The sequence below is a fragment of the Bufo gargarizans genome, chromosome 4 (assembly GCF_014858855.1).
Source record: "Bufo gargarizans isolate SCDJY-AF-19 chromosome 4, ASM1485885v1, whole genome shotgun sequence".
NCBI classification, from domain to species: domain Eukaryota; kingdom Metazoa; phylum Chordata; class Amphibia; order Anura; family Bufonidae; genus Bufo; species Bufo gargarizans.
In genome coordinates, this window is record NC_058083.1 from 424530752 (window position 1) to 424544688 (window position 13937).

Here is a 13937-nt window from a genome sequence, read left to right on the forward strand (position 1 = left end):
CCCCTCGGGACGTGCACCCTACCTTTTGTAACTGAAAGCACCAGTGCCGCCATTTTTTCTTTAACTATATATATATATATATATATATATATATATATATATATATATATATATATATATATATATATATATATATATATATTTTTATCAAATGATCGTTGATACACCTGCCTACCAAGGGCTCTTTATCGTCAAGAATGTCCATGATGCACACAATGTACATTTACATAATGCAATTCATGAATGAAAAACGATGATTGTACTTGTTCACATCAACTATTTCACAGATATCGAGTGTTTTTGGTCAAATGACTCAGTTATTAGAAACCTTTCACATGCCGCGATTCTCATCCATCTTTCATCGCTTGCGTTCGACTTGTAACCATTATCTGCTTGTCTAAATCCACATATACACATCACAGGTAGAAGATGTCATTAAAGCAGTCCTACTGGAACTGCTGTCAGGGCACGCCTGCAAGGAAGCAAAACTGGGCTGCTCACAGCTTCTTCCACCACCCGCTGTTGTCATGTGCAACATTAAGGCTCATACTATTTTGCTTTGGTGAAAGGGAAAAATTCCAATATATTTAAGGGTCTGTTGTGTTTCTTTACCCAAAGTAAGCTTTTTGGCCACCAAGTGAGCGGACAGCATGCGCCCCCCCCCCCCCCCATATGTTAGGTTGAGAATCCTTCCAGACAAGCCATGGCACCAGAAGATAATGGAAATTGCAGAAAGGCTGAACGTTCTGAGTTCTTGTGCTACCGTCATAGGCCGGGGCTGTCTACCCAACCCGGCCCCCTTCCCCCATTTTCCCCTGACATCCCCCCTTCCGTGTGCTGCCCAATAGTTATTTTTTTCTGTATGAAGAGGCTGAAGTTCTCCGTGAGTGCTGCAGCCTCTTCCTAGGCCATGTGACATCACATTTATCAGTCACGTGTCCTAGCGCAGCTCATTCCCATCCAAGTGAATAGGGCTGAGCTGCAATACTAATCAAAGCTGCTATCAAATGGACAAGGCTCTGCTTAGTTAGCAGCGAGGAGGTTGTGGCGCTCAATAGAGCACCATTTTCTCCTCAAACAGCTGGTCGGCAGGGGTACTGGAAGTTGGACCCCTCTCATCTCATAGTGATGACCTATCTAGAGGATAGGCCAACAATATGTAAGACAGGTATTAGACCAGTAAATGTGCCTGACAATTGTCGGGACGGAAGCGTTCCTTCCCGGCTATTAACTGCTTGTCACAATCTAATCCACAGTGTGGGGAGGAGCGATGGCTAATGCCATCGCTCATCCCCATACTAAATAATTTTTTGACGGTAGCACAGGCTTTTTAGACAGCATGATCTGCTGCCGGCAAACAATGATTTTTAAGCGTATATAGAAAATAATCATAATCTTTATATAGCACCAATATTTTCTGCAGTACTTACAGGCCTATTAAAGTGAATCGGTCGCATTCGAGCCACAAAAAATGCAGCTCAGACGTGGACCCATTCACTTCAGCGGGCCCGCAAAAGATGCAGACAGCGCTACACGTGCTGTCCGTTTCCGTTGCTTCTTTATGTGGCCCTGCAAAAAAAATAAGAACATGCTCGCAAAACAGACAAGAATAGACAATTCTCTCTTGGGCTGCCCGTTCCGTTCTGCAGATTTGTGGAAGGCACTCAGCCGACATCCGTGTTTTACATATCCACAATTTACAGACAGCAAAACACGGCGCGGCCATGTACATGAGCCCTTAAGGAGACTAGCTGTGCCCAGAACAGGAAGCAGGAAGACCCATTGAGTGTTTATAAGGAGAAGACCACCTTCCCACCTCAGTTCCTGTTTCCAGTCTCAAAGAACCCTTGGCATCATCTTATAACCACCCTGTGACATTAAACTGTTACCTGGAGGATTAAACTGTTACCTGGAGGTGTGAGTCTCCATTTAGGACCCACCTGTAAATCTGTGGCTTATATCTCTTCCCCTCATCCCTAAGACAATGTCGGGAGTGATTCTGGTTCTGCTCTTCACACTTAACTCTACAGGAAAAAGGCATTGTTATTATTCATTTTTTGATAATCTTTGGTCGGTGACCTAGACATATCGCACCTTTAGATAATCTTTTCCATATTGTTCAGTGTAACAATCAGTGGGTGTGGAACCACTATTTCCACCAACCGGTTTGACTTTGGGCTAAACCTAAGAACTTTATCCTGACAGTCCCCTGGTATTAACCATTTAACCCCTATGTAGGGAACCTGCTTTGCTGCAGGGGAGCCCAGACTGCAGGAGAAGAGGAAGCAGGAGGAGCCAGAGACCTTTCTTTGTTTTTGAGTTGTCTACTCTACTGCAGCTCGTGCTTTGCACTTATATGCCTGGTCATGCAGGTTGTGCTCAGGTTGAGAACGTTTATGCCTCGCTTCAGGCTCTGATTGCACAGCGTGCAAACCACTCGCGTCCTTTCGTCAGCACATTGTCTGAAGAAGTGCCACGCAAGGGAACTCCTTGGAGCTGGCTTTGGTGTGCTCTGTCCCTTGCTGCGGTGGGCAGTAGCAGTCGTACTGTCTTGGGGACAGCCGCTCCGCTTTTGCACCATGCTCCCTCATCTGCTGTGCTGGTGGCTCTGTGTGACCACCATCTCTTCCTCCGAACTACACAAGTCAATCGCATGACCTTGATTCCATGTGGGGTCGAGGACCTCATCGTCCTCCACATTATCTTCCACCCATTCTTCATCCCTGCCCTCCTTGTCTGTCTGCACACTGCAGAAAGCCACAGCAGTTGGCACCTGTGTTTCGTCATCATCCGAGACGTGCTGCGATGGTCCTCCAATGTACTCATCCTGAAACATAAGTGGTTGGGCATCGGTGCACTCAATCTCTTCCACTTCTGGTGCAGGGCTATGTGGATGGCCCTGGGAAACCCTGCTAGCAGAGTAATCAAAAAGAAGAAAAGACTGCTCCATGACTTGGGGCTCAGACTGCTTGGCTGATTAGCAAGGGGGTGAGGTGAAGGACTGATGGACATGGGCTGCAGGGGCCAACTCTGATCTTTCAGCAGGAGACTGGGTTGGAGACAATGTGAAGGAACTGGAGGCACTGTCAGCCACCCTATCTACTATCGTCTGTACTTGTTCTGGCCTCACCATTCGTAGAGCGGCACTCGGCACAGATCGACCACGTCGTCTCCCTGCAACAGGAGCTCCACCAGCAGCACTACGATCGGGACCACGTACCTTATTTGACGCTCTTTTCATTCTTTGCGTTCACCCACCAAACTAACAGATGGTTTATGTCATGCAAAAAATGTAACCGCCAATAGTCAACAATTAAGTTCACTGAGAGTAAGGCAGTGCCATTGTCATAAAAAGAAAACATTTCTTGAGGTCACACAACTTTTATACAATCACTTCACGGTCACAGAAAAATGTTAATTTGTCAACCAACAATGTAACTGCAGTATTGACTGATTTGTATTTCACTGTGACAAATGTAGCAAAGGCCGCAAACTTTGTATCTTGCCCAAAAATGTTTTTTTTTTTTTTTAAACCAAGAATATTATTGCAGTATTTCAAGCTTGTATTTCACAGTGACAAATGCAACAAAGGCCCTAGCTGTAGGGTATTGCCAAAAATTTGTGTTTTTTAAACCCAGAATATTATTGCAGTATTTAAAGCTTGTACTTGACTGTTACAAATGCACATATGCTGTGCTGGTGCACTGAACTTGCATAAAATGTCCGCCGATGCCCACCTAACTAACAGATGGATAAAAGTTATTTTTCTGTGTCAATGTGCTCAGGTCAGGGTAAAAATAATTGTGCACTGCACCTACAAAACTAAATCGCTGTAGATCTGAGTTAACAAGCACTCATGATAAAATATTCTTTCCTATTCTCTCCCTCTCAGCAGCAGCATCCTATCCCTACACTAATAAGAGCAGAGTAATGTGCAGCGCTACGTGACTCCAGCTTATTTCGAGGCTGGGTCACATGCTGCACTGGCAAATCACAGCCATGCCATTAGTAGGCATGGCTGTGATGGCTTTTAAGGGCACACGAGTTAAACGCTTGTTGATTGGCTGCTCTGCAGCTTTTCAAAAAACGCCAGTAACTCGCCAAACACCAAATCTTCCTTGTGCATTGTTTGCTTGAGTTATAGGGGTGTAAATCTAAATTCATATTTACTATTTTCTTTCTTTACTATTCATCCCTATTTAAACATGTGCTCCATGGACTATGCTACTAAGTTTGTGTATTGTGCAATATATTTATACCTTGAATACATTTTTGGGGTGAATATATTTGCACTAGATGCAATCGTGTTGCATGTTTTGAAGGCCAGATCTTGGATTTAAATGCGCACCATGCAACACGCAGGAGCATTGCAAATCTGGAGAGGCTTAGACCTCATTGTGCAGGCACTGGCTGGGGTTAGTGAAATGGAGGTGGTTGGAGGAGTGCAAGATCAGGATTACGGGGTCAGTAGTTGGTTTAATGTTAGAAGAAGGAGTATAGGAAAAGGTGCCAGGGAGGCTGGGCCTGAGCTTGAGCACCCTAGTAAATAGGTCTGTTTGGCTGATATTAGGGATGCAAGACCAGGACCACAACACTGCAGTAGGGCATTTCTCCTAGCAACTAGGAGGATGAGCTTGAGCACCCTAGTAAATAGGTCTGTTTGGCTGATATTAGGGATGCAAGACCAGGACCACAACACTGCAGTAGGGCATTTCTCCTAGCAACTAGGAGGATGACTACTGTAGGAAGGATGGGAAAAGGAGTGCAGCAAAAGTCAGGTAGACGCTGGTGGTAGGGGACTCTATTATTAGGTGAACAGACAGGGTCACCTGTCGTCATATTGCAGATCAGATAGATTGCTTTGTGGGGCCGGGGAAGATCCGGTGGGTATGGTCCATATTGGTACCAATTAAACGGAGAAGGAAGGTCCTTAAAAATAATTTTAGGGATCTAGGAGAGCAGCTAAAGTCCAGGCCCTCCAAGGTAGTGTTTTCAGAAATGCTGCCAGTGCCATGAGCACCAACGAGCGCTTAGAGAGTTAAAGACGTCATCGGCGCAGGCGCACTGAGGGAGTGCTGGGGAGGCGAGCCTCCTTATCTCAGAGCGCCTGCGCCGAATCAACACAGGCGCGCGATTTTTGAAATGCTGACAGGGCCGGCCGGAGGAGGAGATCGCGGCTGGCCCTGTCAATCAACAGAAGGAGGGGGCGGTTTTCTGTCAGGGACCGCGGGGATCAGAAACTGCAGAAAGCGCTGAATTGACCTGTTTGCTGTAATCGCCGTCATGGGGGGGGGGGGGGGGTCACACGACGCATCTGCCCCCCCCCCCCCCCCCCCCCCGCATCTGGCCCCCCCATGTGTCCTGAAGAGGTTAAGGGACTATATACAGGAGTATGTGACTGTAATGAATATCAGGACAGAAGTTGTCAGACTAACCGGATTTGTTTTTATGAGGAGGTGAGTAGAAGCCTGGACAGAGGGGCGGCTGTGGGTGCAGTGTTTTTGGATTTTGCAGAGGCATTTGATACTGACCCTCATAGACATTTTAATAGGTAAAAAGGGTTTTAGGCTTGGAAAGTATAGTCTTTAATTGGATAAAAAATAGTTTGAAGGACCATGTCCAGAGTCATGGTCAATGATTCCTATATAGAATGGTCCCGGGTTACAAGTTGTGTACCCCAAGGTTCAGTGCTGGGTCCTCTATTATTGAATTTATTTATGATATTAAGGATGGAATTAATAGCACAATTTTTGCAGATGACATGGGTGAGACATACCTATTTTCTTTGGTGAAAATAAACTTTACTTGCCACTTTTACAGGGATATATAATAGCTATTCAGCCGTTTAATTGGGTCGGTGTGACCTACCTATTTATTTTTTTACTAAACACACAATATTTGTCAGGCAATTTTGTGGGTGACTGTAACAAAATGAGTAGGGGATGTGGCCATGGTGGCGGTGCAGCTCCTACTGCAGGGAGAAGACATTGTCAATCTTTGCCAGGTATGCGCCCAAATGAAACAACTTCCTCTGGTGCACGCAGGCGACAGGCGATTCAAGGAAGAATCCACGTCAACGTTATTCAGAAACGCTGCAGTATTTTCTAGGCCGCTCATTTAAAATGCACTGAGGCAACATTTTTCTGTGTTCAGATTAATAAAAATTTTAAGTTCTTTTTGAAAACCAGGGATGCTTTCATCTCTGATGGTATGGGACTGCATTAGTGTCTATGGCTTGGACAGATCACACATCTGGAAAAGCACTATAAATGCTTAACTGTATTTGGAGGTTTTAGAGCAACATACTTCCATCCATAAAATGTATTTTTCTGGGAAGGCCTTGCATATTTCAGAAAGACCATGCTAAACCAAAAACCACATCCATCAAAACAGCATGGCTTCGCAGAAGAAAAGTCTGGGTGCTAAATTGGCTTGCCTGCAGTCCAGATCTGTCACCAATAGAAAACATTTGGTTGATCATGAAATGGAAAATCCTGCAAAGAGGACCCACAACTTTCGAGAAGCTAGAATCCTACATCAGACATGAATAGGACAACATTCTTCCCCCAAAACTCCAGCAGTTTGTCTCCGCACTTCCTATATGTTTACAGACTGTTTTCAAAAGAAAAGGGGATGCTATACAATATGACCCTTTTGAACTTTTTTTTTTTTTTTAAATGTGTCGTATTCATCAAGTTCTAAATGAGTTATTTCTTTTTTTTTTCATGAAATGGTAAAATGTCTCAACTTTCAACATATGATATGTGATCTATTGTAGATAAACTATGGGTCTATGAGATTTGCAAATCATGGCATTCTGTTTTTATTGACATTTTTACACAGTGTCCCAACCTTTTTGCAGTTGCTGTTTTCATAGACAATATGTACTTAGAATATATACTTACCATTGCAGTTTAAAAACATAAAATAATAACACTATTGGATGACCCATAGTGATACTCATAATAAATGTATTTATTTTTTGGTATAGGGAACATAAAGGCTGGAACAAACTCATTTTAGTTCATCAGTGGCCTGTTACAGTATGTATGGTAAGCTGCTTTATCTTCTATAACGAAATATTTTAAGTAGTGAAATTCATTTAATAAGGCAGTTGTGAAATTACTAACCGTTTTGTGCTGAAAAGGCCAGATACAAAAGACAAAACAGAGAAAATCATACCTCCCCTAATCATTACTCACTTTCTAGGTGTGCTATCCACCACTCACATTTCCCCCTAATCAGAAGACAGTAGAATATTTTCTGTTATAGTCTTTCTTTTGACTTTGTTCCCCCATAACGTTTATGTATATAGCAGCCTTTTAACCCCTTCCCGACATATGACGCAATAGTACGTCATGGGTGGCGGCAGGTGTGTTCCCGTATTTTGACATACTATTACGCCATGGTGATCGGGCGGGCACCGGAGCAGTGCGCACCCGATCACTGCAGGGGTCCGGCAGCCCCTGCTGTATCCACCGGCATCGCTGTACAAGCCAATGCCGGCGGATTAACCCCTTCTATGCTGCGATTAGCACTGACCGCTACATAGAAGGGATTCGAGGCGGGTGAGGGAGCCCATAAAGTCCCCGCGCTGCTGTGGCAGGGACCCGATGGGTGAGAAGGCAGCCAAATGCCGTGCACGGCATCGGAACCTGCCTTCTATGGGTGCCCAGGCCATCTCAGGCTTATCTCAGGGACAAGACTTATCTCAGGTTAATTAGCATATATATCAAATAGGTTTTTTTTACACAATAAAAGCACACAGAGCTATGGGGACTGGGTATTGCGGATGTGCTAGCGGCCATCTAGCTCTATACCCAAAATCCTGGTGACAGGTTCCCTTTAACCTACAAATAAAATCATATTTTACTTCCCATTATAGTCTATGGGCATTCCATTGTGTCATTCACCCTTGTTATTCCATAGAAACCAATCTTAATTTTGTCTGCTAAATATTTATTAGATATGTCAAATAGTTTTGTCTCTAATTCAAATATTACATTTCCATTATTCTCTATGGGCATTCCACACTCCTGTTATAGTCTATGGGCATTCCATTCTGTCATTCCTTTTAGTATGTCCCATTTTTAAGGCCACGTTTAAGAGCAAGTTGAGAATTAATCTGATTGGGGCAGAGCATTCCAGAGAGCACGTGCAGCTCGGGAAAAAAAAAAAAGGCTCTGGGGCAGGTGAGAGCTGATGGCACTGGGGGGAACTGAAGCATTTGGGCTTGTAACACATGAGGGAACAAAGGGTGTTGTGGACTGATGGAAGGGGGTCTGATGAGTTTTTATAAAGGAAAACAGTCTATTAATTCTTTTTTTCTTTTTAGAATACTTGATTAATCGTAAAAATAATCGATAGAATACTCTATTTCTAAAATAATCGTTTACTGCAGCCCTATTTTGCACTTAACTATATACAAAGAATAAAGATCATAATACACAATTACATCAACACTTCAACTAGAGTCCTGATTACATCCAGAATGAAGGTACTTAGCACACAGAGCTATGGGGACTGGGTATTGTGGATGTGCTAGTGGTTATCTAGCAACCCATGTGCTCAGCTTTATACACAAAATTCCGATGACAGGTTCCCTTTAAGGATAGGTCACTAACATCAGAAGCCTAGAAAAACCTTTTAAGTTAGGAATGTTTGGCATATTTTTTAACTAAAATGTGTTAAAGATAAACCTGATATGCCACTTTTAATTTGTCATTTTATGCAGATGGCTGAAAAGCACTGTGAACACCTTCCTAACTACTGGACTCTACATGGACTGTGGTAAGAAATTATGTATTCGTTGTAGTTAAATGAATTTTCAGCTGAGCAGTATCTGTCAAATACGGATGACACACGTAGAGCAATAAAATAACACACAAACCAAACCTAGATCCTTCACAGACATTTCCACGGCTAAAACATGCACAGATTTTCCACAGATCTTAAATAGACACAGAAATGTGAATGAGGCCTAATGTCACAGGAAAGCTACAAGAAAAAATGCTTAAAATATTTTATACCTTCCAGTTTACTACTACACCTGCACTTCTGTTATCTGTCAGGCAAAGAATGGCAAACAATAGCAGTATCAAAAAGGTAATAACTGTTGGATCCCGTTTTCATTGCTTGAATGGGAAAAGCAGCAATGTAACACCAACTGCCATTTGCAGGGCTCCAGACTAAAAAAATTATCAAGGAGCCATTGGCTCCTAACCTAAAAAATGTAGTCGCTAAATTGAAATTTTTAGGCGCCAAATTTAAAATACCATATTTTACGCACTTCCCCCTCCTGCCATTTTACATCGCTGTCTGCGATGCATCAGCTGGACGGGAGGAAGGGCCAGTGTAATGCAAATGCGGCGGGGCCGGTGCGGTCACTGTACTCTGGCCCTTCATCACGTGACATCAGTGAGTTATGGCCGGCCGCCCGCCCTGCTCTACCTGCTACAGGACATTTAGTAAGTAGTACAGATGCGGCTGGCGATCGGAACTTCAATAAAAGCTATTATAAAATCTTTCATCCCTTGTCCTATTCACCCTGATAGAGCGATATTAGGTATCGCCGCGTCCGTATCAACCGGCTCAATAAACATATCGCATGACCTAACCCCTCAGATGAACACCATAAAAAATAAAAACTGTGCAAAATAAACAATTTTTTTTTTGTCACCTTACATCACAAAAAGTACAACAGTAAGCGATCAAAAAGGCTTATGCCCACCAAAATGGTATCAATCTAACAGTCACCTCATCCTGCAAAAAAAAAATGAGCCCCTACCTAAGACAATCGCCCAAAAAACCCCCCAAAAAAATATGGCTCAGAATATGGAGACACTGAAACATCATTTTTTTTTTTTAAAGCTGTTATTCTGTAAAACTTAGGTAAATTAAAAGAGTATACATATTAGGTATCGCCGCGTCCGTATCGACTGGCTCTATAAAAATATCACATGACCTAACCCCTCAGGTAAACACTGTAAAAAATAAATAAAAATAAATAAAGCCATTTTTTGTCACCTTACATCACAAAAAGTGTAATAGAAAGCGATCAAAAAGTCTTATGCACCCCAAAATAGTGCTAATCAAACTGTCATCTCATCCCGCAAAAAATAAATCCCTACCTAAGATAATCGCCCAAAAACTGAAAAAACTATGGCTCTCAGACTATGGAGACACTAAAACATGATTTTTTTGGTTTCAAAAATGAAATCATTGTGTAAAACTTACATAAATAAAAAAAATTGTATACATATTGGTTATCGCCGCGTCCGTGACAACCTGCTCCTATAAAAATACCACATGATCTAACCTGTCAGATCAATGTTGTAAATAACAAAAAAAAAAACGGTGCCAAAACAGCTATTTCTTGTTACCTTGCCTCACAAAAAGTGTAATATAGAGCAACCGAAAATCATATGTACCCTAAACTAGTACCAAAAAAACTTCCACTCTATTCTGTAGTTTCTAAAATGGGGTAACTTTTTGGGAGTTTCTACTCTAGGGGTGCATCAGCGGGACTTCAAATGGGACATGGTGTCAAAAAAAACAGTCCAGCAAAATCTGCCTTCCAAAAACCGTATGGCATTCCTTTCCTTCTGCGCCCTGCTGTGTGCCCGTACAGCAGTTTACGACCACATATGGGGTGTTTCTGTAAACTACAGAGTCAGGGCCCTAAATAATGAATTTTGTTTGGCTGTTAACCCTTGCTTTGTAACCGGGGAAAAAAATATTAAAATGGAAAATCTGCCCAAAAAGTGAAATTTTGAAATGGTATTTTCCATGAATTCTTGTGGAACACATAAGGCTGGGTTCACACAGCGGATTAGGTCCGGATGCGTCTAGGTGTATTGTGGCAAACCCGAGCGAGTAGGTATGCAATTGCAGTCAGTTTTGACTGCGATTGCGTTCCGATGTTCAGTTTTTATCGCACGGGTGCAATGTGTTTTGCACACGTGTGATAAAAAACCTACTGTGGTACCCAGACCCGAACCCGGACTTCAAGGGAAAATAATACAGTGAATAGACTGTCACCTAGCAATCATGTGTGAAAATCGCACCGCATCCGCACTTGCTTGCGAGTTTCACGCAGCCCCATTCACTTCTATGGGGCCTGCGTTGTGATAAACGCACAATATAGAGCATGCTGCGATTTTCACGCAACGCATAAGTGATGCGTGAAAATCACAGATCATGTACACAGCCCCATAGAAATGAATGGGTCCAGATTCAGTGCGGGTGCAATGAGTTCACCTGCCGCATTGCACCCGTGCGGAAATCTCGCCCGTGTGAACTCAGCCAAAGGGTAAACAACGTTTGTAAAATCAGTTTTGAATACCTTGATGGGTGTAGTTTCTAGAATGGGCTCATTTTGGGGCGGTTTCTATTATATGAGCCTCACAAAGTGACTTCAGACCTGAACTGGTCCTTTAAAAATTAGTTTTTGGAAAATTTCAGAGAAATTTCAAGATTTACTTCTAAACTTCTAAGCCTTGTAACGTCCCCAAAAAATAAAATGTCATTCCCAAAATAATCCTAACATGAAGTAGACATATAGGAAATGTAAAGTAATAACTATTTTTGTAGGTATTAATATGTATTGTAGAAGTAGAGAAATTGAAACTTGGAAATTTGCATATTTTCCCACATTTTTGGCATTTTTTATTTATTCATAAAAATGATTTTTTTTTTTTTACTCCATTTTGCCAGTGTCATGAAGTCTCTAAATAGCCTGGATAAGTCAAAGCGTTTTAAAGCCATCACCACTTAAAGCAGGGGTGCACAACGTTTCCTGGTTTCCAACGACGAGGGCCGGAATTAAAATTTAAAGGTGGGCGGGGGCAATAGCTTAGACCCTGCTTGTCACACTTAAAGGAAACCAACCCAAATGTTACTCTGTAACAACTGCTACCACTATGAAATACCTCACAACCGTCCCAGATCTGGCGGGACAGTACTGGATTTCAGTGGCTGTCCCGCGGTCCCAGAATGGCTGAGTTATGTCCTGCCAGAGACAGCTGACAGTAATGTGACAGTAATTGTGAAGCAGGGAGCCATATCTGGGATTAACTATTGTGAAAAAGGCACATGTGGGCATAACTATTGTCAAGGGAGCACATACAGTGGATATAAAAGGTCTACACACCCCTGTTAAAATGTCAGGTTTCTGTGATGTAAGAAAATGAGACAAAGATAAATAATTTCTGAATTTTTTTTCACCTTTTAATGTGACCTATAAACTGTACAACTCAATTGAAAAACAAACTGAAATCTTTTAGGTAGAGGGAAGAAAAAATATAAAAATAAAACAATATGGTTGCATAAGTGTGCACACCCTTAAACTAATACTTTGTTGAAGCACCTTTTGATTTTAATACAGCACTCAGTCTTTTTGGGTATGAGTCTATCAGCATGGCACATTTTGACTTGGCAAGATTTGCCCACTCTTCTTTGCAAAAACACTCCAAATCTGTCCGATTGTAAGGGCATCTCCTGTGCACAGCCCTCTTCAGATCACCCCACAGATTTCCAATCGGATTCAAGTCTGGACTCTGGCTAGGCCATTCCAAAACTTTAATCTTCTTCTGGTGAAGCCATTCCTTTGTTGATTTGGATGTATGCTTTGGGTCATTGTCATTCTGAAAGATGAAGTTCCTCTTCATGTTCAGCTTTCTAGCAGCAGCCTGAAGGTTTTGTGCCAGTATTGACTGGTATTTGGAACTGTTCGTAATTCCCTCTAGTTTAACTAAGGCCCCAGTTCCAGCTGAAGATAAACGGCCCCAAAGTATGATGCTGCCACCACCATGCTTCACTGTGGGTATGGTCTTCTTTTGGTGATGTGCAGTGTTGTTTTTGCGCCAAACATATCTTTTGGGATTATGGCCAAAAAGTTCAACTTTGGTTTCATCAGACATAACACCTTTTCCCGTATGCTTTTGGGAGACCTCAGATGTGTTTTTGCAAAATTTAGCCTGGCTTGGATGTTTTTCTTCATACCCCGTAGCCACGACATATGAAGAATACAGAAGAATGTTGTCACATGTACCACACAGCCAGTACTTGCCAGATATTCCTACAGCTCCTTTAATGTTGCTATAGGCCCCTTGGTAGCCTCCCAGACCAGTTTTCTTCTAGTCTCTTCATCAATTTTGGAATGACATCCAGTTCTTGGTAATGTCACTGTTGTGCCATATTTTCTCCACTTGATGATGACTGTCTTCACTGTGTTCCGTGTTATATCTAATGCCTTGGAAATTATTTTGTACCCTTCTCCTGACTGATACCATTTTAACAATGAGATCCCTCTGATGCTTTGGAAGCTCTCTGTGGACCATGGCTTTTGCTAAGGGATGCGACTAAGAAAATTTCAGGAAAGACCAACTGGAGCAGCTGAACTTTATTTGTGGTTAATCAGAGGCACTTTAAATGATGGCAGGTGTATGCTGACTCCTATTTAACCTTGATTTTGAATGTGATTGCTTAATCCTGAACACCGCTACATCCCCAGTTATAAGAGGGTATGCACACTTATGCAACCACATTATTTATTTATTTTTTATTTTATTTTTTTCGTTTTCTTCCCTCCACCTAAAATATTTCAGTTTATTTTTCAATTGAGTGGTACAGTTTATAGGTCACATTAAAGGTGGAAAAAGTTCTGAAATGATTTATCTTTGTCTCAGAAACCTGACATTTTAACAGGGGTGTGTAGACTTTTTATATCCACTGTATTTGGGAATAACTGTTGTGAAGGGGCACATATCTGGGCATAACTACTGTGAAGGGGCACATCTGAGCATAACTACTGTGAAAGGGGCACATATCTGGGCATAACTACTGTGTGGTGGCATAAAGGGGAATATCAAACAAATTTGTCAGCATACTGTTATACATGCAAACAATAGAACTAGGGATTAGAGATTATTCTGGAT

General features: G+C 42.2%; 1 protein-coding gene across 2 annotated transcripts in view; it reads left to right on the forward strand.

Moving 5' to 3' along the window:
• RNASET2 (ribonuclease T2) overlaps positions 1-13937 on the forward strand; it is a 167812-nt gene that overhangs the window by 51799 nt on the left and 102076 nt on the right. For both annotated transcript variants that reach the window (XM_044290262.1, XM_044290263.1), the window contains exons 3-4: positions 6992-7052; positions 8735-8790. In XM_044290262.1, the coding sequence (XP_044146197.1) occupies positions 6992-7052; positions 8735-8790 (117 nt within the window). The remainder of the gene's footprint in view (positions 1-6991; positions 7053-8734; positions 8791-13937) is intronic.